The 26659-nt window shown below is 50.5% G+C and overlaps 2 protein-coding genes across 3 annotated transcripts in view; both read right to left on the bottom strand.

The window, feature by feature from the left end:
- Positions 1–279: 279 nt before the first annotated feature.
- GOLT1A (golgi transport 1A) lies at positions 280–15203 on the bottom strand (the record flags this gene model as incomplete). The annotated part of the gene is made up of 5 exons (XM_084246147.1): positions 280–318; positions 892–955; positions 2769–2947; positions 3741–3832; positions 15179–15203. The coding sequence occupies 5 exons, from the start codon at positions 15201–15203 to the stop codon at positions 280–282; spliced, it is 399 nt and encodes a 132-aa protein (XP_084102273.1).
- Positions 15204–25799: 10596 nt separating this feature from the next.
- The window catches only part of PLEKHA6 (pleckstrin homology domain containing A6), a gene marked incomplete at both ends in the record, with an annotated part of 132656 nt that continues 131796 nt past the window's right edge, over positions 25800–26659 (bottom strand). For both annotated transcript variants that reach the window (XM_084246145.1, XM_084246146.1), the window contains one exon: positions 25800–25915. In XM_084246145.1, coding sequence (XP_084102271.1) covers positions 25800–25915 — 116 coding nt within the window. The remainder of the gene's footprint in view (positions 25916–26659) is intronic.

Genomic DNA, 26659 nt, shown 5'->3' with positions numbered 1-26659 from the left:
TTAATCCTGCCTTTCCTCCCATAAATACAGGGCAGGAGATGATGCCCCTGTCTGACCTCCGGGACCCTGGATCTCGGCCCCCAACAGTCCTGGCAGCCTCTGAGTTGACTTGAGGCATTGCGGTCAGTCCTTCAGCTCTGTCCTTCCTTCTGGATTTAGCGAGGTCAGGATGTGATGGGGAGATGAGTCAGTGCAGGGTGGGGCTGGAGGGAGTATCCCCCATTTTCCTTCCAGCCCCCTCAAATGACGATCCAAGCTCAAGGAGCCCCTCTCTGCTGTTTAGACCATTGAGCTGCTGCCTTGGAGCCTCCGGAACAGCTGCGAGAGCCAAGAATCATTATTCCAGACAAAGAGTGGGGAGCAGAGTCAATATCTAGGTTATTAAAGAGCTGGCCTTGAGAGCTGGAGCAGAGCCCAACACAGATGTGGAAAGGGGGCTCCGGTGTGCCCAGCTGGCAGGCGGGCCACTGCCATCCCTCCCCCTCCACCGGGCTCACATTCTATCAGGTGCTTCAGGGACGGGAGGGGCAGGGACCACCGCCCGCGCCTGCCCCACAGAGGGGACAGATCTGCCACCTGCGCTGTCTGCTGTCTCTGGCTGCCACGACCCTCTCCGTGCCCAAACAGCCGCCCAGAAGTCTGTCACTCTCTAGCTGGGTCCCCTAGAGTCTCTGAGCCTCCACTTCTGTGGCTCCAGCAAGGAGCTGGGCATAGCTGCCTCCCTCTACAACACACAACTGCTCTCACCTCCTCCTCTGCTCTTGGCAGATGGAAAAGGTGTGGGTGGGCGGCAAGAGGCGCTAGCCCGAGGAAGGGGGGCACAGCCCTTGGGGCAGCAGCTCTACCAGCTCACGTGCTCCCCTCACTGAGTCACACATACAAGCCACTTACCGCATTCAGGAAGGGGATGTCGAAGGCATTGCCCAGGAAGCCAAAGGCCACAGGGAAGAAGCCCCTAGGAGCAGAGGGGTGGAGGGAGAGTCAGTGGTGGCCCCAGAGGGGAGGGGAGAGGGGAGCATGACTGGGTTCCCTCAAAGGCTCAAGCTTTGCCTCCTAAGAGAGCAGGCCTCCGGGCACTGAGGACCAGTGAGGTTCTGCACCCCTGTTTTTGGAGAGGCAGCCAAGTGCATTGGTTAAGAATGGGGACCCCGGGGCAGACTCCTTGGTTCAGTCCTGACTCTGCCACTTGGCGGCACTGTATCAAACCCCTTAACTTCTCTGAACCTGGATCCTGCTGTAAAAAGGGGTTGAAGATAATAGTATCTGCACCATAGGGCCTCACACAGGAGAGGCCGGGAAAATGTTTCCTCTTAACAATGTTACCGCCATTGTCATTAGCCTCCCGGCCTGCAGCCTGCTCCCCCGGACGGCCTGTGTCCGCCAGCCCCAGACTTCCTGGGCTCCAGGCACAGGGGCTGTTGGGAGCTGTGCTCATGTTCTCCCTCAGGCCTTGGCTCCCCCATGCACGGAGCCACGCTTTGCTCACAGCACCGCAGTCATATCCAACACACTCAGATGGGTCTGGCTGGGGCGGGACGTGTGATCCTTCAAAGGCAGGAGGCGGTGCGGGAAGGGAGCCCCTGTGCAGGTGGAGTGAGGGCTTAGACTTGTGAATTCTGGAAGAGCCTCGGCCCCGCTCCCCGACACCCCCTGCATCTCTAGGTGTCTGTAGTTGTGGTTGTTCTTATTACTATTATTTGCTCTAAGGTGCTGCTGCGAGGTGTCTCTGTTGGTTTAGTCTGGTGTGGACTCCGGAGTGCAGGGCCCTGCCCACACTCAGCCCTCAGCAGGGACAGCTGATCAGGATCTCTCCTCCCCATGGAACCACAGGGTGCTCGGAAGCTTCTCCTTGTTTAGTGCTGATTCCCCACACCTATACCGCCTTTGGCATACAGCGAGGGCTTTAATCTGCTTGACCTTTTGATAAATGAATGAGAACTTATACGAATGTTGACTAGATGGATGGCAAAACACAGGTGAGAAAATTCAGCTTCTTGAAGCTGCACTCAGTGCTGTCTGTGTGGCCGGGGGCATTAGGCCTGAAACAGAGGGTGCCGTGAGAACCCAGGGGTTCCTGACCCCACTCCTTCCTGTGAAGCCAGTCCTGCCCATCCCACCCTACCGTGCTCTCCCCACTGGACCCCAGAGGCCAGAGACCAGGTATCTCGCCACCCCGCCTCCCGATAGCCTTTCTTTTCCTTAGCTCCTCCAGTCTTCCCTGAGCCCCACCTCATCTCACGAGGCCTGTCTCAGGTCCTGTTCCTCTCAGACACCTCCTTGGCCCCGACAGTGGTCAAGGTCCACTTCACACCTCACCAGGTCCAGGGCTGACATGACCCAGGCTGAAGATGGGTGGCCAATGGCCAGAGACAGCCGGGCACGTTCAGATCCTCTGCACACTGCTTGTGAGGACTCAGGCCGGGCAGCCCCTCGAGGGCTGGCCTCCTTATCTGTTAAGCAGGGATAGTCCCCCAGACGGCTGAGCCATGATGGCCTAGTGTGGTGCCCATCAGGGGCCTGGCAAATGTCAGGTCACCACCCTTACTCTCATCTGGATCATTCAACCCAAGGGAGACCCTATGTCTCCTTCCCGGTGACAGGCCTGGTGCTGGGCACACAGGTGATCAGTGTTTGCTGATGGGTGAACTGATCCCAGTTTATCATCCTGTTTCAATCCCTCTGTGGCTCCCAGCCTCTGCATCCTGACCGTGGTGGGGGTGGCCTCAGGGCCCTAGTGGGCTTGTCTAAGGCCAGGGACTTGCACTCACTTGAACAGGCTAAAGAATCCATAGGCTTCCAGGAACATGCCCAGGAGGGGCCAGCGCAGAAGCACAAGGAGCACACCCCCCAGGAAGAAGCTGGTCCCCTTGACCTTGTGCCTCTGGAAGAAGAAGAAACACGTCTTCCTCAGGCCGATGATGAAGGAGAGGCCAGTCAGGAACAGTAGCTGCAGGAGAGGGAGAGAGCATGAAGGCAAACATACCAGGCCGGCTTCCTTCCAGCAGGTTCCATACTCTTCCCCCGTGTCCAAACCTTTTGTCTTGCTGTTCCATAACCTAGAAGCACTTTCTCCACACTCCACACACACAATTCCCTTTCCAAATTCTTTTTCACCCTCCCCAGTGGGGTGCTCTTTTCTCCAACACCTTGCTTCCTGGTAAATGTGTTTCTCTTAGCGTGACGTCCCCTCCCCCATCTCCTCCCAGTCTTGTGTGTTCATGTTAAAGTCCCAGTCCTGGGCCTCCCCTGGTGGCGCAGTGGTTGAGCGCTGGGCTGTGAAGCTGCCCGCAGCCTCTGCAGCGCCGGATCGATCCCCGGCCACCGGCGAGGGTCCCATATGGCGCGCAAAACTCTCCTGCTGTGCCCGCTGCTCCCCTCAGCAGTGTATTTCATCAGTCTATCTGTTCTGTTTCCCGCTCTGGCTCTGGTGAATTCTCTCACCCTCCCGCGCTTCTGACTGTACCCAGTGCTTGTATGAATAAATCTTAAAAAAAAAAAAAAAAGTCCCAGCTCCTAGACGGTGTGACTCCAATGGCTGGTTCAGGGCCCTGAATGAGGCCTGGGGCCTCAGATTCTTCATGCCCAGCAGTCCTCGCTGTCCGCCCCCAACCACCCTCACCTGTCCAGCCTCGATGGTGCCTCCCCTGGATGGGCATGACCTGAAGGAACTTGGGGCTGACCCTCCTGGCAATACAGACTTCAGGGGTGTTGGTGGGGGACTACAGGGCTGGGAGACTCACGTTTCCAAAGGCCAGGAGCACTGAGTCAAAGTACAGGAGTATTCCGAAGAGGATGAAGAAGAGGCCGAAGCCAGCAATGCCCACGCCGATCTCTGCAAAGGGCAAGGAGGTGTTGTGGATGGGCTGTGGGAGCAGGTTGAGATGCTCGAACTTTCTCCCACTGCCACTGGCCAAGGGACCTCTAGGGTGGGAGAAGCAGTGCTCCATTTCCTCTAGGAATCTAGAGGATTCCCAGCCTCAGGGAAGGCTGGGCTGGGAAGTGAAAGAAAGGACAGCACGAATCTGGTCTGGCACCAGGAACCTGCTGGCTGGTTCTATACATCACGACCCCCTGTCCTCACAACGGCCCAGGAGGCAGCTCGTACCTCTCTCACCATTTCTTTTCAGTTTCCTCTCCTTTTCAAATGCCACATTCTCGGGTCATCACGGCTGAGACACCTGGCCCCTCTTTCTGTTCTCCTGCCGTTGGGAGCCACTGGCGCCCACTGCTGGCCGGATGTGAGTGTGCACAGTGGTGCCTGGTCCACAAAATGCACCAGCCCCAGAGGACCTCACAATCACCCAGCTGTCCTTCTCCAGTGCCCTCCTGAAAACTTCACTGTCTCTTTCCTCTTCTAAACTGTCCCTCTCCCCAGCTCTGGTGAAGACCTCTTACACTTGATTGGGAGATGAGTCATGTGTCAGGAATGTGCCCATCTTTCCACCCAGGAGACTTCACCCCAGCTGGCACCTGCTCCTTGCCCCGCCCTCCTCCAGCATCAACAGGTCCCATCACTGACCGCCACCTGCAGTGGGAGGTGCCCCCATGCTGACCGCCCGATCAGCCAGTTCATTGTGTGTCTTTTCTGTTTTGATTTGCATTTCGGCACATTCTCTGTCTCTGTAGGAGCTGCTCAGAGCCAATGGGCACAGCCCAGAAAAGCAGGATATTAAAGCCCCTTGTTTGGTCAGTGGCTACATTTTTGACATTTTGCTACATATTTCAGATTGCTCTGCTCAAGAAGAGTCGTAACAGTAACTGGACATGAAATTCCTTTTTTCTCAAACTTTCTCCATCACAAAAAGCAGTACATTTTAGTTATCTTTGCTGCTCTGATGGCCAGTGACATCTCATTGTGTTGCTTCATTTTTAAATTAACTTGTTTTAAGTTGTGGTAAAGTCCTCATTACATAAAACTTATCATCTTTGTATTTTTTTTTAAATGTATTTATTCATTTACACAAGAACAGGGGTACAGGCCAGATGCGTAGGAGGGTGAGAGGATTCACCAAAGACAGAGCCGGGAACAGAGCAGGCAGACTGACAAAATACACTGCTGAGGGGAGCAGCGGGGGAGACAGGAGAGGTCTGCTGTGCCATGTGGGATTCTCGCCGGCTGGCAGGCCGGGATCAAACCGGCGCTGCAGAGGCTACAGACAGCATCACAGAGCAGCACTCAACCCCCTGTGCCACCAGGGGAGGCCCGCCATCTTCTTATTTCTAAGTGTGCAGCTCAGGGGCATTAAGAATATTCCCATCTTGGGACCTCCCTTGTGACGCAAGGGGTTAAGCCTCAGCACTATGAAGCTATCCGCAGCCACTGCAGCATGAGTTCAATCCCCAGCCAGGCAGCTACCCACATGGCGCAGCAGACCTCTCCCGTATCCCCGCTGCTCCCCTCAGCAGTGTATTTCAGTAGATCTGCCTGTTCTGCTCCCCACTTTGTCTCCGGCGAATCCTCTCACCTCCCCCCACCTTTGGCCTGTACCCCAGTTCTTGTATGTATAAATAAATCTTTTTTAAAAAATCCCATTGTTGTGTCACCACCACCATCATCCATCTGCAGAATGATTTTCACCTTGAAAATTAAAACTGTCGGGCCTCCCCGGTGGCGCAGTGGTTGAGAGCTGGGTTGCGAAGCTGCCTGCAGCCTCTGCAGCGCCGGTTCGATCCCCAGCTGCTCCCTGGCCACTGGAGGAGGGTCCCACATGGCGCACAGACCTCTTCTGCCACCCGCTGCTCCCCTCAGCAGTGTACTTCGGTCCTTCTGCCTGCTCTGCTCCCCACTCTGGCCCTGGTGAATTCTCTCACCCTCCCGCTCGCTTCTGACTGTACCCAGTGCGTGTATGTATAAATAAATAAATAAATCTTTAAAAAAAAAAAACCAAACCTGAAACTGTCTCTATTAGGCACCTCCCCCAACCCCTCCAGCACCTTCAGCCCCTGACAGCCCCATTTCACTTTGTCTCTATGAATTTAACTAGTCTATGGACCTCTTGTTAGTGGAATCAACAGTATTTGTCCATTTGTGATTGCCTTACTTCACTTAGCATAATGTACTCAAGGTTCATCCATGTGGAAGCATGTGGCACATTTCCTTCCTTTTTAGGACCAAGTAATAGTCCATTGCACAAATATACTGCGTTTTGCCTATCCATGCCTCTGTCAACTCAGGCAACTCGACTTGCTTCTACCTCTTGGCTATCATGAACAAGGCTGATACAACACGGATAAAGAGATATCTCTTTGAGACTTTGCTTTTAATTCTTTGGGGTACACACCCAGAAGTGCAATTGCTAGATCTTACAGGAATTCTATTTTAAATTTTATTTCTTTAGGAATTGCCATGGTTTCTCCATGTTTTCCGGATCTTTGCCAACATTTGTTATTTTCCGTTTTTTGCTTTGTTTTGTTTTTGATAGCATCCATGTATGAAGTGGTATCTGATTATGGTTTTGGCTTGCATTTCCCTATTGATGAGTGATGTTGAGCATCACTCAAGTGTTTTCAAGTGTTTGTTTGCCATTTTCAAATCTCCTTTGGATAAGTGTCTATACAATTCCTTTGCCCATTTTAAAAACAGGTCAGTTATATTTTGTTATTGATGAATAGTAGGAGTTCTTTATATATTCAGGATATATATTAATCCCTGGATATAATCCCAGACATATGATTTGCAAATACTTTCTCCCACTCCATAGGTTGTCTTTTCACACTGTTGACTGTGTCCTTTCATGCACAGAAGTTTTAATATAATTCAACTTAATATTTTTTTTCTTTAGTTGTCCAAGTTTTTTTGTGTCATAGCCAAGAAATCACTCTCAAATTCAGTGTTATGAAGCTTTTATGTGTTTTCTTTCTAAGAGTTTTATAGTTTTAGCTCTTACTGTGCACTAAAATGAACTTTGAGTTGATTTTTATATATGGTGTAAGGTGAGGGTCCAACTTCATTATTTTGCTGTAAATATCTAGTTTTCCCAACATCATTTGTTGATGTTGTTCTTCCATTGAATGGTCTTGGCACCCTCCGTTGAAAGCAATTTGACCACACAGGCCAGGGTTTATTTCTGGGCTCTATTCTATTTCATCAATCTATATGCCAGTCCCACACTGTTTTTGTTTTGTTTTGTTTTTGTTTTTTTATAGAGGCATGTTTTATTTATTTGTTTATTTGTTTTGTTTATACATGCACTGGGTACAGTCAGAAGCGCAGGAGGGTGAGAGAATTCACCAGAGCCAGAGCAGGGAGCAGAGCAGGCAGAAGGATTTAAGTACACTGCTGAGGGGAGCAGCGGGCAGCAGGAGAGTTCTGCGCGCCATATGGGACCCTCCTCTGGTGGCTGGGGAGCAGCCGGGGATCGAACCAGCGCCGCAGAGGCCGCGGGCAGCTTCGCAACCCAGCACTCAACCTCTGCGCCACCAGGGAGGCCCACACTGTTTTGATTACTGTAGCTTTGTAGTAAGTTTTGAAGTCAAGAATTGTGAAGCCTCGGATTTTGTTCTTCTTTTTCAAGATTCCTTTGGTTTTGGGGGGTCTGTTAAGATTCCACATGAATTTTAGGATGGAATTTTCTATTTTTGCAAAGAAAATTCTTTGGGATTTTGATAGTGCTTGCATTAAATATGTAGGTTGCTTTTAGTAGTATTTACATCTTAACAACATTAAGTCTTCTGATTCATGAACACAGGATGTCTATTTATTTGTCTCTTAAAATTTCTTTCAGCAACACTTTGTCATTTTCAATGTACAAATCTTTTCCTCCATGGTTAAGTTCATTCCTAAATATTCTATTCTTTTCAATGTTATTATAAAAAGAAGTGTGTCACTTCCTTTTAAAAAATTGACAACTTCAAGTTTATATTATAAACAGTTTTGACACTAGCTTCATTTACTTAACATAGCTGGAATGACTCCTTTTATTGTAAATTGTATGGTGGGTAGGGATATGGGAAGAGTATCTTTTAAAACTAAACATGTAAAACTTTATTAAAAGTGACTTAATTTTTTTTTTTTTTTTTTTTTTATAGAGGCATGCTTTATTTATTTGTTTGCTGGTTTGTTTGTTTGTTTGTTTTGTTTATACATGCACTGGGTACAGTCAGAAGCGCGGGAGGGTGAGAGAATTCACCAGAGCCAGAGCGGGGAGCAGAGCAGGCAGAAGGACCGAAGTACACTGCTGAGGGGAGCAGCGGGCGGCAGGAGAGGTCTGCACGCCATGTGGGACCCTCCTCTGGTGGCCGGGGAGCAGCCGCGGATCGAACCGGCGCCGCAGAGGCCGCGCGCAGTTTCGCAACCCAGCGCTCAACCGCTGCGCCACCGGGGAGGCCCAAAAGTGACTTAATTTATGGGCTTCTCTGGTGCCACAAGGGGTTAAGCACTGTACTATGAAGCAATCCGAAGCCTCTGCAGCATGAGTTCAATCCCCAGCCGGCCAGGGAGCAACCCACATAGCACAACTGACCTCTTCTACCTCGCCCACTGCTCCCTTCAGCAGTTTACTTCAGTCAGTCTGCCTGTTCTGTTCCCCACTCTGTCTCTTGTGAATCCTCTCACCCCCCTGCATCTCTGGCCTGTACCCCAGCTATTGCATTCATATAATAAATAAATCTTTTTAAAAAAAAGTGACTTAATTTAAAAAAAATCAGAGTTGGCTTAATTTTTTTAAAAGAAAACATAGGTAATTTTTATAAAGAGATTTTTTTACTTGTTAATTAACATCTCAGAATTTATTCTTACAATCTCTTATTGCCATGCTCTTACCAATAGTTGTTAGAATTAGAGGGGAAATTATTCTGGTTATTTGGAGGCAGAACTGTCAAAACAAAGTTATTGAAACTAGATTTACTGGGTGAGTTTTATTTACAACTGAAGAAAAAGAAACAACACAATCCTCTTCCGGATTGGTAGGTAATGTCTCATAATCTGTTACTGTACAGAGTTTAAGAGGATTAGGATCAGTTCCAGTATAGAAATGAGGCTAAAGGGCTTCCTTTTAAAAATAAAGATGAGATTTATCATTCAGGTTATAACTGAGCCTTGCTCAACTCCTAGTCCAAAAACATGCCTGTCTATTCGGGTCTCCCTATCATCGAAGGTGAATTTTGCTCTGACCCAGTGCAAGGTCATTGCCCTCAACACGTCGCCCAGCTGCCCAGTATCCACCTTTTACTCACGACTGACTCCTGCTCCCGACAAGCCTCCTTGAGCTACTGCAGCTTGTTAGTTATTGCCGTCCAGTGATGCCTGTGGAACTAAACCTCTTTGAAGTCAGGGCTCTGGGCAGGATACACCCACTGGGTTTTGTCTTTCCAGGTTGCATGATTTTTCTGTCCTCAGAGCCAATCGGTTGAGATAGAGAAGCACATACTCTGTGTCGTGATGATTTTATCCAGGCCAGGATATTGTGATGGAAGGCCACAACCAGATGTAGAGATATGTATTTCCTTTCTGCATCGAGGAAAGAACTGTTCCAGAAGAGAGAGACTCAGCCATGGCAACCAGATGCCACCGTGATTTGGAAGAGGGTCTATTTGCTCTAGATGACATCACTGGGACAGTGATGAGACTGGATGGGGCCTGAGGGTAGATGGTGGGAAATATGTTCATTTGAGTGGTGGCCAAGTCTTCTTGTTCTCTTTTTTGCTGCTTTAATATTTTTTTTACTGAGGTATAATTGACATATAACATATTATTTAAGGTGTGCAACATAATGATTTGCTATTTGTATAGATTACAAAATGTTCACAATTGTCTTGTTAATATCTGTGCCCACACAGTTACCATTTTTTTCTTGTGATGAGAACTTTTACACAATCATATTTCTTTATTCTGAAGGACAAAGGTATTTTAAGTCTTTATCCTATTTTAAAGATCTCTATTATTAGCTTATACCTGCCATCAAAATATGTCATTGGGGCCTCCTTGTTGGCACAAGGGGTTAAGACGCAGCACTATGAAGCAATCCGCAGCCTCTGCAGCACGAGTTCGATCCCAACTGGCCAGGGAGCAACCCACATGGCGCAGCAGACCACTCCTATCTCACCTGCTGCTCCCCTCAGCAGTGTATTTCAGTCAACTTGCCTGTTCTGCTCCCCACTCTGTCTCTGGTGAATCCTTTCACCCCTTGCACATCTGGCCTGTACCCCAGTTCTTGTATGCATAAATAAATAAATCTTTAACAAAACAAAACAAAACAAAATATGTTACTGATTCTAGTTTGATCTGTCCTTCCACGGATTTAGGTAGATGTGTTCACGCAGAGAAATAATGTGGACATTTTATTGGGTTTTCATTTTATTTTGTTAATATATCCCTGTGCCACCCATAACTCTCCCTTACTTGTTTTTCAAAAACAGTGTAAGTTTCTCAAATTCACACCCTTTCCTCTTACACTGGACTTTCTCCAGCAACAATAAGTTGCTAGCCCCACAGTTATTACTTTCCCTGCTAGTTCACACTCTTCAAGGGCTGCGGCAACTCTGGAATGTTCCTGCGATGGGGCCGCCTTCCTTACAGACTACACTCGGTGCTTCCAGCCTTCTCTGGAGAAACCGCACTGTGGACACAAAACCCCACAGCAAAAGGGCCAGACATGGTGCTACTCACATGCAAGCCTCAGATCTTCCTCACCTTGCACAGTCGCTTAGCGGGTTCAGTCAAATTACCAGCCTGGGGTATTTCCCCAAGTTATACCCAGGCCTGGCTGGGTGGGGTGTGTCCCCAGAAGAGACCGAGCCTGGTGATGCGGCCGGCGGGGGAGGCGCGCCCCCTGCTGGAGGTCATCCGGCGGTGCGGAGAGCCGCGGGGAGCCGAGTCAGCTTCCGGGAGGCTGGGCGCTCCAGAGCGCCGCCTAGTGGGCAGCCGGGAAGCGAGGCCCGGAGGCTGACCCCCTGGAGGGCTTCTGCCAGGGCTGCGACTGCCGGCTTCACTCCTGAGAGGCTGCCCGGGGCCCACTGCCTGCTCAGGCTGCAGAGGGCCCACTTGGCAGGCGCAGAAACCGACCAAGGAAAGCAATCTTGAACAGGCTGCTGGGTCCTTCTGGACCACAGCTGTGTGGAAAGCCTCAGGGCACCATTCCGCTCTCTCTTTTTAAAAGCAATCACAAGTGGGAGGAAAAGTTGCAAGTACCATACAAAGCATTTTTCCCTGAGCCATTTGAGAGAAGTTGCTCTCTTCACCCATGTATGCTGTGGCCTGGCTTTCCTTCTCCTGTGTAGCCAGGACACCACCACCAAAGCCAGGAGATGGAGGCATTTCCCACCTTTTAGCCCTCAGGCCCCATTCCAGGCCGGTCCCAGTGATGTCATCCAGAGCCCCTCCCGGATCACAGTGCCATCTGGTTGCATGGCTAAGTCTCTCCCGTCTGGAACTCTCTTTCCTAAACGTGACCTTGACATTTTTTAAGATCCAGGCCAGTTCGTTTGTCACTGTCTCTCTATTTGGGTTTGTCTGATGACTAGATTCAGGTTAAACAGAAACAGTGAAGATATGTGACACTGTGTTCTTCTCACTGCACCTGTTAGGTAGCCACGATTCCAAATGGACCCATGACTGATGTTATTTCTTTAATTACTTGATTAAGGTGCCATCTGCCAGTTTCCTTCACTAGAAAGCTCCTTTCCTCCTGCACCTGATCCCACCAGGGTGCCTTTCGTACGTGCCTGGCCCCCAGTGTGAACCAGCCCTGAGCTAGGGCTCTGACACAGCCTTCTACCAAATGGCTCTGGGACTGAATTATGCAGGAGGACGAAGGAGGGACATGGGAAGAGGAAACATTAGCAGTGATTCAGAGTAATTACTGTAACAGTAATGAACACACGTGCCGGGCACAGTCCAAGCACGTGGATTAATTTCATTTTCCTAAGTGCCCACGAGGCAGGTCTGCGGTTAGACCCATTTCACAAGTGAATGGAAACACGGAGAGGTTAAGTCACTTGCCCAGGGGTATACAGTCAGCAGCTGGCAGGCCCAGCGTTTGACTCTAGCAGTCTGGTTCTAGAAAAAGTGCCTTTATCCACCCAGTCCAGTCCACTTCCGCCCCACACCCACCACAGAAATTGCTCTTGCTTTGTGAGTTCATGTTGCCAAATGCAATGCACAGGTGTCAATCCTATCTGTCATTCTCATCCTCCCTTCTTTTTTTTTATTTTTTTTTTATTTTTTAGAGAGGCATTTTATTTATTTATTTGTTTGTTCGTTTTGTTTATACATGCACTGGGTACAGTCAGAAGCGCGGGGGAGGGTGAGAGAATTCACCAGAACCAGAGCGGGGAGCAGAGCAGGCAGAAGGACCGAAGTACACTGCTGAGGGGAGCAGTGGGCCGCAGGAGAGGTCTGCGCGCCATGTGGGACCCTCCTCAGGTGGCCGGGGAGCAGCCGGGGATTGAACCGGCGTTGCAGAGGCTGCGGGCAGCTTTGCAACCCAGCGCTCAACCGCTGCGCCACCGGGGAGGCCCTCTCATCCTCCCTTCTTGATAGATCCTTCTCTTGGCTTCTGTGGCCTGGTTTCTTCCTGTTGGTCTGACCTCTCTCCTTGCCAGCTCCCACTTCTCTCTCACCCTCTTGGCATTTGAATCACTCAGGGCTTGGGCCCGAGCTCACGTCTCTGCTCACTCCATTTTCACACATCTTCCAATGTCTTTGAGTTTTCATTTTATTTTTGTGCAATGTATTGATGGAAACATGGCAGAACAGTCGAGCAGGCTCCAAGATGAGTTTTCCTGCCTCAAGGCCTCATGTACTGACAATGTCGATATTTACCTTTCTAGTTCATGCCTCTTTTGAGCTTCCAAACTCACATCCAGCTGCTGTGTTGAAATATCTGCCTGGTTTTCTCTCTCCAAGCCATCTTGAATGCAACAGGCCTAAACAGAGCTTCCTTCTTAGATTTGTTCTTCCTCTGGTTTTCCCCAAATGGATCAATATGTCACCGCCAGCCGCCCAGCAGCAGAGCCCTCCTCTCTGCTCCTGCACCCTGTCCCCGTTCAAGCCACAGCTAAGTTTTATTGCTTTGTCTTCCCAAACACCTCTGGAAAGCTGTTCATTTCTGCCCACTCTTAACACTTGACTCCAAGTCACTCTCACCTCTCTCTGGGCTCCTCTAACATTTTCTAGTTTCCTGCTTCCTTCCCATCACCCTCTTTTCCGTTGGCTACCTAGCAGCCAGAGGTGTTGAAAAACACACACTCCCATCATTATAGCGCACTGCTTGGAATCCTCTCGGCTTCCCATTGGTCTTGGAATGAAGCAAAGTCCTCCCATTCATTCCTTGGCAGACATGGGTCCTGCAGGAGGGGCCAAGGCCTGTTTGTCCATTTTCATCTCTTGCTACTGTGCCCTTCACCTGCCACACTCCCACTTCACTGTTTCCAAGATGAACCTTCCTGCCTCAGGACCTTTGAATGTGTGGTTTCTTCCCACTTGTCATCTGCCTGAGGCACACTCATCTCCAGCTCTCAGGGCAAATATTCATTCCTTAGGGAAACTGGTCCCCCTGCATTCCCTGACCTCAATCTGGTCCCTTCATTTCTCTGTCTCACAGGACTTAGCACATTTTGGTTTGATAAAACGGTGGCTCAGGCCTCAGCCCTCTTCTCTCTCTACTTTTGTTCCCTAGGTCTCCTGCACCCCATTTCTCACCCCAGAAGTGCTCCCCCTGTTCCAGACCTCACCCATCCATTGTCTATTAACCCAGAATCCAGTGCAATCTTTTAAAAATATAAATATTGGGCCTCCCCGGTGGCGCAGCGGTTGAGCGCTGGGTTGCGAAGCTGCCCGCGGCCGGTTCAATCCCCGGCTGCTCCCCGGCCACCGGAGGAGGGTCCCGTATGGCGCGCAGACCTCTCCTGCCGCCCGCTGCTCTCCTCAGCAGTGTACTTCGGTCCTTCTGCTTGCTCTGCTCCCCGCTCTGGCTCTGGTGAATTCTCTCACCCTCCCGCGCTTCTGACTGTACCCAGTGCATGTATAAACAAAACAAACAAACCAGCAAACAAATAAATAAAGCATGCCTCTATAAAAAAAATATATATATATAAATATTACTCCTTTACATAAAACCTTCCAATGGTTTTTAATCTTAAGGTGATAAAGCCAAAGTTCTTAAATATTCTGGCCTCTCGGTGACTTCCTAGATAGATTCCTACCATCTTCCCTGTTATTACTTTGCTCCAGTCACATCAGCCTCCTTGTTTTTCAAACTAACCAAGTAGACTAGTGCCTCAGGGCCTTTGCACAGGTTGTCTGATTCCTAGAACATCTTTTCCCTCCAGATCACTGTTGGGCTTTGCTTCCTCACGTCCTACCAGCTCTGATAAGGGCACCTGCTTGGTGCAGCCTCTCCTGCCCACTCTATACCAGACAGTGACCCTCCCAGTTCCTACCCTCTGGCCTCTTTACCCTGTTTTATTTTTGTCCAGTGGAGGTATTGCCACCTGACATGGTGACCTCTTTATCTGTCTCCCCCCTCTGCCCTCATATCCCCCCTCTAGAATGACAGGGGATCAATGTCTGTCTCATTCACTGTTGTATAGTCTGCCAGACATAGGGCTTGGCACAAGGTGGAGACAACGTGTGCAGTGAATGAGTATTTTCTCCAGTTCACAGATGAGACACTGGGGCTCAGAGGCTTTCAGTAACGCACCCAAATGAAACTCAGGGACCACCTCTACCTGCTTTCCCATATCTGTGCACTCTATATCCCTGATCTCCCAAGGAAGGGGAAGGGTGTTTAGGAATGAGATTTTGGGAGGGGAATGGGGTTCGTTTCTAAGAAGGGACCCAGGGCCTCAGGTGACCCTGAGTTTGTGGGGGAAAGATGTCTGAGTGAGCAGAGGCCGTCTCCATCTGCCTTTGCTGCATCGCTGGTCTAAGAACTCTGAATGGGTGGGGCCAACTTGAGTGGTAAACTTGAGTGGTAAACTTGAGTGGTAAACTTGCGTGTTTCCCCAGACACCGGTTTCTGGGGCCTTGAGCGAGCCCCACTCACTAGAAAGCTGGGGAACCACACCCCCTGACTCTGCTGTCTGGAGGATGCCAACACAGCAGCTCCAAGTCACTGGCTCCAGAGGTCGCCTCGCCTGGAAAGTTCCCCAGAGAGCAATCTGGGCCGAGAGGGGCAGCACCTCCCCTGGGTCCTAGCCCGGAGACCCCAGTCCAGCCCAGCCCCCCGGACACACTCACTCTGCCATTCCGTGACGGTCACCATGCCGCGGGCTGCCTTGGGGGGCCTTCTGGGTGGAAGCTGGCAAGCGGTGAGGAGCGGAAAGGACCGAGCTGGTGCATGCTCCGGGGCCACTGACCCTTGGTAAGTTGTGAAATGAACTCTGGTAAATCATTAACTCCCCCGCCACACACACACACACACACACACACACACACAAATGGGGCTTCATTGAAGTCTCAGGCTCAGCCCTCCTAGTTCTCCCAAAGGCCCCGCCCCACTTAGCCCCGCCCCATTTAAGCTCTGCCCCGCCCACCACGGTAAGGCCACGCCCGCCGACCCTCCCTCCTCCTCCCTGCCCTGGCCCCCAGCCTGAATTCAGCTCCTCCACAAAACTTGGACTGTGTCTGGAAGAACTGGGGTTGGAATGCCCAGGCTCCTAACTTGGTTTGGTGTAGGATGTGGGAAGAATTGGGATCTGTTTGTCTTTGGGGAAGTACTACATTTGCCTTGTAAGCGGTTTACTGCCTTGTGCTAGTGCCTACACTGGACGCTAGGGGGCGACAAGGAACTAGCGCAAAAACCTGTTGCTGACGGTCTCTTGGAAGCGATGGATTCTGTTAAAATCAAGAGCAAAAAATTTGCCTCCCTGGTAGTGCAGGCTATAAAGTCTCAGAGCTATCAAGCTACCACCAGCCACTGTTGCATGAGTTTGATCCCCAGCCAGGGAGCTATCCACATGGCGCAGCAGACCTCTCCTGACTCGCCGGCTGCTCCCCTCAGCAGTGTGTTCCAGTCACTCTGCCTGCTCTGGCCCCGCTCTGTCTCAGGTGAGTCCTTTCACACACATCCCACCTCTGGCCTGCACCCCAGTTCTTCTGTGCATAAAGAAATATAAATAAATAAAATCAAGAACAAGAGCAAAAAGTTCCCCCAGAGAATTTAGACACAAAGGGCTTTGCCCTTTTTTGCCTCAGCGGAGTCCAGCTTTGGACTGAGAGGTTGAGCTTTGGCAGATATAGCCCAGAATTTGGGCTGGAGGTGGGACTGGACAATTTAAGGGGCCCGGTGCTAATCCAGCCGCCAGCTGTGTAGACGGGGGTGTGTGTGTTCCTCTCTTTGGACCTGGAAAAGAAGGGGAGGTAGTGGGGAATATTCTTTCTCCCATTGGGGCACTGTGGTTTTCAACCCCTGAAATGAGGTGCATAAATGATGGGATCAATCTACACACATCATTTAAAAAACAAAACAAAACAAAAATAAGGCCAGTTTTAAGGAGAAAACACGAATAATTTACAATAAAACATGATATCGCTGAACATATAAGTGCCTGGGCAAGACTTACAGGAGGACATATACGAAATAGGCAGATTGTTTACACCTACTTTTTTTTAAGAGGTCTTTTTTTTAAAGATTTATTTATTTATGCATACAAGAGCTGGGTTACAGGCCAGAAGTGTAGGGGGTGAGAGGATTCACCAGAGACAGAGTGGGGAACAGAAGAGGCAGACTGACTGAAATGCACTGCTGAGAGGAGCAGCAGGTGAGTCAGGTGAGGTCTGCTGTGCCATGTGGGTTGCTCCCTGGGTGGCCGGGAATTGAACTCACGCTGCAGAGGCTGCGGACAGTTTCATAGGTTGCATCTTAACCCCTTGTGCTACCAGGGAGGTCCTGTTTACACCTACTTATAATAAAGTAGTTTCAATTTAAGTGAAATAGAAGACCAGAGCCACAGTATTTAAATATATAAACAAACCCAAGAGGATAAAAACACTAGAATAAAAACTAATGTTAGGTAAGCAGTAACAAACTAAATGTACTTGCATATAAAAATAGAGAAAGAGGGAAATAATAGTCATTGAAGCAGAGATAGCATAACAAGGCAGATTAGAGCCAGCCTAGTGAAGTCTGGAGGTGAATGCAAATGTGACTTTTGTTAAGGGAGCCCGTCACGCAGCGGTGTGCGGTGGTACTGGCATCTCACAGACACGAGATCTCAGTCCTAAATCACCATTGTGTGTGGAGTTAAGTTCAGCCTGTTGGATTTTCAAAGACCTTGCAGATCATATATTTCCAGCGGGCATTTATTTAGGATGGACTAGAAAGGGCAACCCTCATGTAAGTGGTTTAGAATAATTGCTTGTGTACCCCTGGGATGGTTTAGGAAAAATGGAAAACAGCAGGCAACTCCCCAAAACAACTCCACGTGCACATAGTACGCAGCTATGGGCTGCAAAAGCTTTAAGAATATAAAGGATGGGGCCTCCCCTGGTGGCGCAGTGGTTGAGCGCTGGGTTCTATCCCCGCAGTGCCGGTTCTATCCCCGGCCACCGGCGAGGGTCCCTCATGGTGCGTAGACCTCTTCTGCCGCCCCACTGCTCCCCTCAGCAGTGTATTTTGTCAGTCTGCCTGTTCTGTTCCTTGCTCTGGCTCTGGTGAATCCTCTCACCCTCCCATGCTCTGACTGTACCCAGTGCTTGAATAAATAAATAAATGAATCTTAAAAAAAAAAAAGTGCTTGAATAAATAAATAAATGAATCTTAAAAAAAAAGAATATAAAGGATGGCGATAATATGAAATAAGTTCTTAAAACTTTTTGTCACTGAGAGTCCCTGCCTTTCGGGTCTCCTTGCTCTCGTGGTTTGGTTGTGTCAGTCTCATCTGTTAAATACTTGCAGTACGTCTCTTTGCTATTTTGCTCAGACCCTACTGTATCAGAACTGTTTTAAGCAAATATACAATTAGTTGGAATGTTAACCCATTGTGTAGACAATGCAATGGAACAGATTGTTCAATAATTTTGAGACATCTCTATTTCATCTCAGTCTCTTCGTAATAATTTTCTCCTAAGTTACTGAGTGGTTCATAAAGGTTGTTTATTTATTTTTGTATTTTAAAGATTTATTTAGGCATACAAGAACTGGGGTGTAAGCCAGAGGTGCAGGGGGTGAGAAAATTCACTAGAAAGAGTGGGGAGCAGAACAGGAGAATCTACTGAAATACACTGCTGAGGGGAGCAGCGGGGGAGACAGGAGAGGTCTGCCACGCCATGTGGGTTGCTCCCTGGCCGGCCGGGGATCGAACTTGTGCTTCAGTGTCTGGTGATAGCTTGAGAGCACTGTCTTTAACCCCTGCGCCACCTGGGAGGCCCTCATGAAATTTATTTTTAAAAAAGTTAGACGCTTGTAAACACTATCCAGTGTGACTGGCTCATACTGTTGTAGGGTTAGTCCAATTATACTTTTTAAAAAAAAAAAGATTTATTTATTTATGTATATAAGAGCTGGGGTACAGGCCAGAGGTGTGGGGGGTGAAAGGATTCACCAGCGACAGAGTGGGGAACAGAACAGGCAGACTGACTGAAATACACTGCTGAGGGAAACAGCGGGCCAGTCAGGAGAGGTCTGCTGCGCCATATGGGCAGCTGGAGGATTGAACTCCTGCTGCAGAAGCTGCAGATATCTTCATAGGTTGCATCGTAACCTCTTGCGCCACCAGGGAGGCCCCTAGTCCAACTGTACTTTTAAAGTCACACAGGCTGGAGGACCAGTATTTCCTCTGAAAGACTTTCCCATGCATTGCTGCCACTAAATGCCAGAAAGAATTTGCCCACTTTTCACTGAGACATCTTAAGCTTAACTTAATTTCCCAAACTTCCCCCAAAAGCTCCATGTCAGTCCCACTGAAACCACTGGTAGGTTAGAACTTGGGTTTGAAAGTCAATGTGCCATGAGCATCATCCTAGCACTGGGAGACCTTTGACAGTTTAGTTATCCTTCTTGTGCCTCAATTTCACGGACGGCAATATTACCAGTAACAAGGACATATGTCGGGAATTGGAGAGTGAATACATGTGGGTGCACAGAACTGGGGACCTGGCGCAGAGCAAACAGTTGAAAAGCCATTGTTATTACTCTTCTACTATAGTTATAATAACTGCTATTGTCACTAGTATTACTATTACAGTATGAAATGCTGTTCTGTAAGACTTCTGCTTCCATCTTCAGTGTGGGTCTAAACCACTCCCACAGGTCTCTAAAACAGCAGCCTGGAATAGTGCTCCCCAACCATGGAACCCACCTGTCCCAGGGACTGGGCTCCCCTGGAATGAACCTCTGATAGCAGCATGGGGTACTGGGGTTGCCATCAGAAAGAGGGTTAGCCACACCCCGCCCTCTTGGAGAGGTGTCCCATCCCGGGGCACAGGAGTGAGGGGCCCAGGAAGAAGGCCGGGGCTGGGGGGGCCCTGGAAGGGTGGGCTGGTCCTCAACCAGCTGCCACCTGGGGAGGGGGCGGGGTCTATTACTCCCTGGGGCTGGAGGATTAGAAGTGAGCAGGAGAAGGACACTTCAGACACAGGGCACTGGCAACATCTTCCAGGAAGGCTATGGAGCCAGAGAAGAGAGACCCTGGGAACATCTTCCCTCTCACCAGCACCAACTCACATTTGTAAGTGAATATGAGTTTTCAAAATGTTTTTCATTCATTTTCTCATTTGACTTTCTCGAGAGTTCCATAAGCTGGTAGTTCATCTGAGACTCAAGAATTGTAGTGACTTGTCCAAATTACCACGTGGCTGCAGGGAGGATCGGAACACATCACCTTCCCCACCATCCTCACTGTTCTGCAGTCAGCCACTTCTGCACTGGGGCCTCAAATGCCGTGTGGCCTAGCCTGGGTGTCCTGGTAGCGGCAGGGTCTGCAGCCCACCTGCCTGACTGGTCATGGCCTCTTCAAGCATTGATACAGGACCACGCAGCTCCAGGGCTCTGCTCTCAAAGGGCATTCTGCTGGTTGCTTTTCGTTTCTATTTCCTGTCAACCCTGCCTTTTACAAACCCCAGGCTGACTTTATCAATGGTTGATCTGGGCCAGGAGGTGGAGCAGGCTGGGACCTGGGGCCTCAAATGCCATGTGTCTTGGAGTCTTGTGTCTTGGAGGGGAGGAGCCAGCCCTTGTTTGTGGGTACAGCGACACCTAGTGGGTCCTGTGTTCTCACATCCTCCCTCCTCCCCAAGCTGCTGTGGCCCGGGAGGCTGGCGAGTTCTCCAGTACACCCGTTGCAGCCCCAAGGTCTGTGGTGAGCCTGCATCTGGTTTCCATTCTCCGGGTTCACAAAGGACATCAGGGATTACAGATCTCCTCGGGACATTACAAATCCAAAAGATGGTCATTTTATTTGTTGGCTTTTTTAAAAGATTTATTTTTATTTATGCATACAAGAGCTGGGATACAGTCCAGAGGTGGGGGTGGGGGTGAAAGAATTTACCAGAGACAGAGTGGGGAGCAGAACAGGCAGATCGACTGAAATACACTGCTGAGGAGAGCAGTGGGCGAGACAGGAGAGGTCTGCTGCGCCATGTGGGTCACCTCCCTAGCTGGGGATCGAACTCAAGCTGCAGTGGCTGAGGATAGCTCCATAGTGCTGGGACTTAACCCCTTGCTTAACCAGGGACTTAACCAGGGAGGCCCCTGTTGGCTTTTTTTTTTTTTTTTTTTAATGAACATACACTCTACTAGCCCTTTAGCGATAATGACAGGTATCCAGAATTAAAACTCAAAGGTTAGCTCCAGGGAGAGACAAAACCAGGAATCCCTCTCTCCCTATTCTGCAGAAGCCCAGCTGTGACCCCCCATTCCGAGCTTCCTTTCTCTGTTTACCCCACCCCTACCCCATGGAATTTATGAGACTTCTTGACTTTTATTTTATTCTTAATCAAGAAGCCGGGTGAAGTCCTTCTCAAGGACTTTCAGCAACAGATAGTCACTGAGTACCTGCTGGAGCTAAAAACCAATGGGATGGCAGCTTGATAAGAAGGACTTGGCCACATGGTCTTCCGCCCTAAAGCAGAAGCACATTGTGTCATAATCAAACAACACCATGGATGAGTTTTCCTTTCCTCTTGTCCTACCCTCAGTCTCAGAGACAAATCAAGGGGAAGATGCCAGGCCCTGATGCATTGGGACCTGGGACAAGCCTTGATCTGGAGTGACCAGTCATGAAGATGGCATGGAGTGGGCAGTGTGCCAACATCCCCCCACTCGTTGGGAAGCAGTGCCTTCTGGGAAGTCTGGATTCCAGCGGGGAGATGTGCAGCCCCCAGCAGGGAGGGAAGGAAGGGGGACATGCACTCTAAACGCAGCTTTGCTCTTAGCCAGGGAACACTCAGTCCCAGGCCCCTGGCCCCTTCTCTACCAAGACCATAAATTGCTGTGCGTCCCAGGCCCGGACACCGGCAGACACCAGACACAGAGTGGGAGACACACCACTTGTACAAACCATTCATTTTATTTCCCGTATCGGGTTTATACAAACTTGCAAGATACAAATGCAGAGCTCACTGGGATTCTTCAGTACCTATATCTAAAAAGAATGCTGTTGAAAGGGGGGTGGGGACTCACCTACTTCAGTCAGGGTGCCCCCTCCTCGGGGAGGGAGCTCATTGGTTAGAAAGATCCTAAGGGGCTGCTACAGCTGCTTGGTCCCCAACAAGATGGCCTCTGCTTACCTAACCTTAACTCTCTTCTAAGGTCACTTTTATACTAAATAAAGACACTGAGATCATAAATTTCCTTGTATGGTTTATTATCTAATACTAACAAATCAAATTGGCCCCAATATGTGCATAAATAGATATATGTATATATATGTATATTTAATATTTTTCTTTAGTTTTAAGAGCTGCCAGGTAGGGAGTGTCTAAAGGGGGAAGGAGTTGATTCTGTCTTGCTACAGTCAGCCCTGCCCCAAGAACATGCCTCTCACCACAGCAGGGGAGCAAGTATGCACAGCTCATAACCTCGGAAAATTTTTAAAGTGACAGTAGCAGGATTTGATTGCAGCCTCTCGGTTATTGATCAGGGAGGTAATGTGCTAATTGGAAGGCCCTAGATTAGTACCCAGAGCTGTCCCCAGCTGGGTTACTTAGCCCTGGGCATCCATCTAGGTCCCATTCATTCACAGCAAGATGCTCCAGCCTGGGGAGAGGGTACTGTTGATAGTAAATGTCAAAGTTGGGAGATCAGGCTGCAAATACCAGCTGGAAGCTCTGCGCTGGATTCCCAGTCTGGACAAAAGACTTCCATTAGGCCCAAATCCTTGCAAGGCAAGAGCCCTTGCTGACTTGGACAGTGGATAAGAAGTTTAGAATGCTGAGCTGGTTAGCTAAGCACCCCAACAGCAGCTTGCTGGAGGGAAATCCTGGGGGCGGCAAGGCTAAGATGCCACATTGTCCATAGGAGCTGACTTCACAGTCTGGATACCAGACTGAGCTACCTCCTCCTTAACCACGGCCCCCAGAGAAAGATCACAGAGATCACAGATGCCACAGATGTGATCCAGACCAGACAGGGATCAGGCGACAAGAAGCATGGGAAGTCCAAGAAACTTGAATGTGTCCATGCCGAAGGACCCGTGATCCCTTGGCCTTTGCACCATATCCCGGGACCATCAAGGAACAGATCTCTCGGCATGGGCTGTCACTAAACTGTTTGCCTTTTCCAGCAGGGTGATGAAGGGAGTGATCCAGGAGTACATGGGGGAGGGGGGTTCATACTTGGGGGTAACTTTTGTGCACACAACTGTAAACATTTCCTTCAAGAGGATTCATAGCCAATGACCCTAGAGGGTCATCAAGAGTTGACAGTGGGATCAAGCCTTGACCAGGACGTCCAAGAGAATGTCCTGTCCTGGCAAGCCACTCTGGGGGTGAGCTCTGGGGACCAGCCCTGTGCAGACTGGGGCAAGGGGAAAGGGAGCTGCTAGGGAAAGAGGGAAGGGCGCAGGGCTGGGACCCAGAGGCAGCCACCCCAGTCTCCTCAAATCACTTGCCAATTCCATTCAGACATTGCACATTTCGAAAATAGATTTGCTTTTATAACAAAAGCATAAAATAGATCTGTCTTAAAATATGTCTTTCCTCTCCTCTTCTTTGGATCAAAGGCGTGGGGGCCGCAGCATGCGATTAGGAAGAGTGTGGAAAGTAAAGGAGAGGAAACAGGCCTGGACAGGAGTCTAGGAGAGGATCAGACCTCCAAACAAATATATATATTACATATACATCTAGAATGTGTATAATCATCATAAAACATATATTAAGGCATGTCAAGCAACATAAAGAGCCAGCTTTATGAAATAAGAGATGAGAGGTGGTAGAGGGCAGATATCAATTCTTGGCATTTTACAGGTATTTCTAAAAAAATCACTTAAAAAAAGGAGAGACAGACAAAAAAAAGGCAAAGGCATGGAAGGCCCTGAAATATCTGTTTCTGGTGGATGGAAAAAGTTTGGGGAGGGAGGAGGTTACCTGGGAGCCAATCCCACAGCTAGTCTGTGGGGGAAAAAGGGCAGATTTGGGGTGTTTGAGCTGCACTAAAGGGGGAAAATGGAGCCAACAGTCATGTTCAAAAAACCTGCTAGAAGTGAAGCTAAGTGGAAGCCCCCAGTCTGGTACCCCTCAGGAGCATTAGAATATCCTAAGCACCTAGAACAGTGCCTGGTACATAAAAGGTGCTCAATAAATATTTGTTGAATGAATTGTCATCTTTACTTGCATATGAACCAGTAACTGTCCCAGCCATGAAGGAGTGGAGAACTGACGGAAGATGAAGCCGCTGGTCTTGGGGCCACTGGAGGTCAGGCGGGAGTCTCCAGGTAGCAACTCTGGCAGAGAAGGCCTAAGGGCCAAGGTTTTAGCTTCACTCTCTCCTCTCTCCTCTCTGGCTACATTCATCTCAGGTGGGTGGAGGGGAGGAAGAATGAGCTTTGCTTCTGTCCCTCCCTGACCAGCCTCTCTTTTAGGTGGATGGAGGGAGAGCCACACTAGAAGGGAGTTTTGGGGGACAGCTCAACAGGTCCTCATCTTGGGTGCCAGGGATGCCGGGGGGGTCCTAGGTTCTTGCTTCTAAGCTTAAGCCTGCATCCCTCTTCCGGGGCCAACTACCCACAGCACATTCAAGGAGAGGGGGAGGAGAACAAGTTGTGAAAATAGTTAGGAAAGGCCCCAAGGCTGACCACACCCTACACAAGACAGGTCTTACTCTCTGCCTCTGAGCCCAGAATGGGGAGGCAGACCCCAGATCCAGACCTGGAGCCATCTCCCCATCTGCCCTACTCACGTCCTCATGGGACACCTCCACCTGTGCACCTGGGGTGTGCTCAGGGAAGGGACCCCTCAGGCCCCGCTGCCCCGCAAGGAGGCAGGAGGCCAGGGCTGACAGTCCACTCTGCACTCGCACTAACCCGAGGTTCCACCTAGAAGCCAACCCAGCCTCTTCCCATCTTCTCCTGCTCAGCTCCCCTGCCGAAGTGTTCTGCTCCCTCTCCTCCCAGTCTCCTTGGATCCTCCTGGTCCCTGCCACCTTCTTGACCTGCTCTCGACGCTGCACAGACCCCCGCTCGGCTCTCTCCACAGCCAGCCCTGTCCTCTCGGGCTCCTCTCTTGTCCTCTTGTCTTTGGCTCAAGCAGGGTGGTCAGCCTCATGGACTCCAGGAGAGTACGCCTTAGCAGAGACGGGTTGGGGTGCTGGATAAGCTGGGGCGCTGGTCATGGTGCGGGGGTGGGGTGGGGTGGTGTCCTTTGTGTTAAGAGTGGCCAGAAAGGCAGAGTGGCATCTCCTCTGCCCCACTAGTCCTGACCTTGGGCTGTTCGGGGTGTGCTCCCCACCAGGGCGTCTTCTCTAAGTTCCAGTGGGGTCATCCCAACCCCAGCCGGACCCACACCTGGCCCCAGTGGCCCAGGCCTCAGGGGAAGGCTCTCTCTGTCCTGCCAGCTCAGGCTCTGGTCTAGGACCACATTTGAGGAGTGAAGGCTTCAGAGCCGGGCACATGGGTGCGTGGATACTGAGGTATCTGCTCTCCTCTTGGCAGAACCCCCTGGCCCCCAGCCCATTCCCAAGGGACCGTGGGGCAGGGGCCAGGGTGGGGATCCAGGGCCTCAGGTGGGCAGAGGAGGCTTCAGAACGTGGCTCTCTGGAGCTTCACAGCATTGGCCTCGGCCAGGGCTTGCACTAAAGAAAAAAGAAATGGGTAAGGAAGGGATTGCAGCAAGGGGCTGGGCCTCCCACCAGCCTTCCCCAGGAGAGAGTAGTCTTGTCTTATGAAAACCTTGAGGAAGCCCACCCACCCCCTCAGCCCCGAGAGAGGAGAGCAAAGGAACAGAAGACGCATTTCACTTGCCTGGCAGCGAGGGCGCTGCACTGGGGCGGGGCACGTGGCCTCTGCCTCTAGCTGTCCAATGTTATTTTAATTTACAATAAGGACTGGGAGAAACCAGGTCTGAGAGAAACAGTTTCTGGGGGCTTCTCAGGCAGGGCTGCTGGGTATCTCAGCAGATGAGAGGCCCGTGGGCTGGCAGGGGCAGGCCAGGGGCAGGGGCAGGGACAGGTGCGGACTCTGCACGGGCTGGCCCACTTGCTTCTGGAGAAGCAAAGCCCAAGGGCACTGCAGCCCAGGAAGCAGCTCTGCCCCGGGCTCCAGCCAGCACTGCCCGGGGCACGAGGCTCAAGCAGATGGGCGCGGGGCCAGCGGCACGGGGCGCAGGGGAGAAGCGGTGCCAATGCGAGGGTGTGGATGGCTCGATGGGGTGAGGAGGGCCCCACTGCCCGGGGATGAAATACAGTAGAAAGTGCTTACGTCAGCGCTCAGACCCGCATGGTATGGCTGCTGTCGGTGCCCCGGAGGGATTCAGACGACAGGGGGTTGGCTGGTGGAGTCGGGGAGGCGGGGGAGGTGGGAGGGCTTGGGGTGGCACATTGCACTGGAAACAGAAATGAACAGGGGAGTGAATCGGGTGGGTGGGCTGGGGGTAGCAAGGAGCTCGGGCGCCCAGAGCGCGGCGGGAGGCAAGCAGGAGGCGGCTAAGCTGGGGACTTGCCGAAGCAGAGGCGAAGCTGGCCTATTGCCCAGGCCCTGGAGGAGAGCGGCCGAGTGGGCCTGGCTGAGCCCCGGCTCTGTGGAGAGCCAGGGTGACCGTGGAGGGAGGCCTGGCATCCCTGGGCCTCAGGCTCCGTCCCATCTGCAACCCGGGAGTCGCAGACCTCTCCACTAGGGTGTGGATAGGGGTAGCACCTCCTCTAGGGCAGTATCAATAATGATAATGACCAATAGTTCGTAAAATCACACTAACCCACGTCACAGGCCCCATGTTGGGGTTGGATGCAGAGGTCACTGAATTCATCAGGTCCATGAAAATGGCGGCTTCTAGGCCCAGAGTGAGTTCTGTTAACTCAGATGTGATCGAGGGTCTCAGAAATACCTTCTTTCCCCACTAGCAAGTGAGATTCCCCTTCCATCAACCCAGTAAAGGCAGATTTCAACTACCCCCCCACAAAATCATCACCAGCCTTAAAGTGGTGACATTCGAATTAATGAGATTTTACTCTATTATCATTATGATTCTGTTAGGGGGAAAGGATGTCCTGAGCTATTTCCATGCAGGGTTTGACCTGTTCTGTATCGGGGCTGCCCTGTAACAATTCCACGTGGAGAGCAGCGAAGGGGA

Source organism: Talpa europaea (genome assembly GCF_964194135.1).
Source record: "Talpa europaea genome assembly, chromosome: 10".
Lineage (NCBI taxonomy): Eukaryota > Metazoa > Chordata > Mammalia > Eulipotyphla > Talpidae > Talpa > Talpa europaea.
This window is presented reverse-complemented; position numbering and strand designations above follow the sequence as displayed.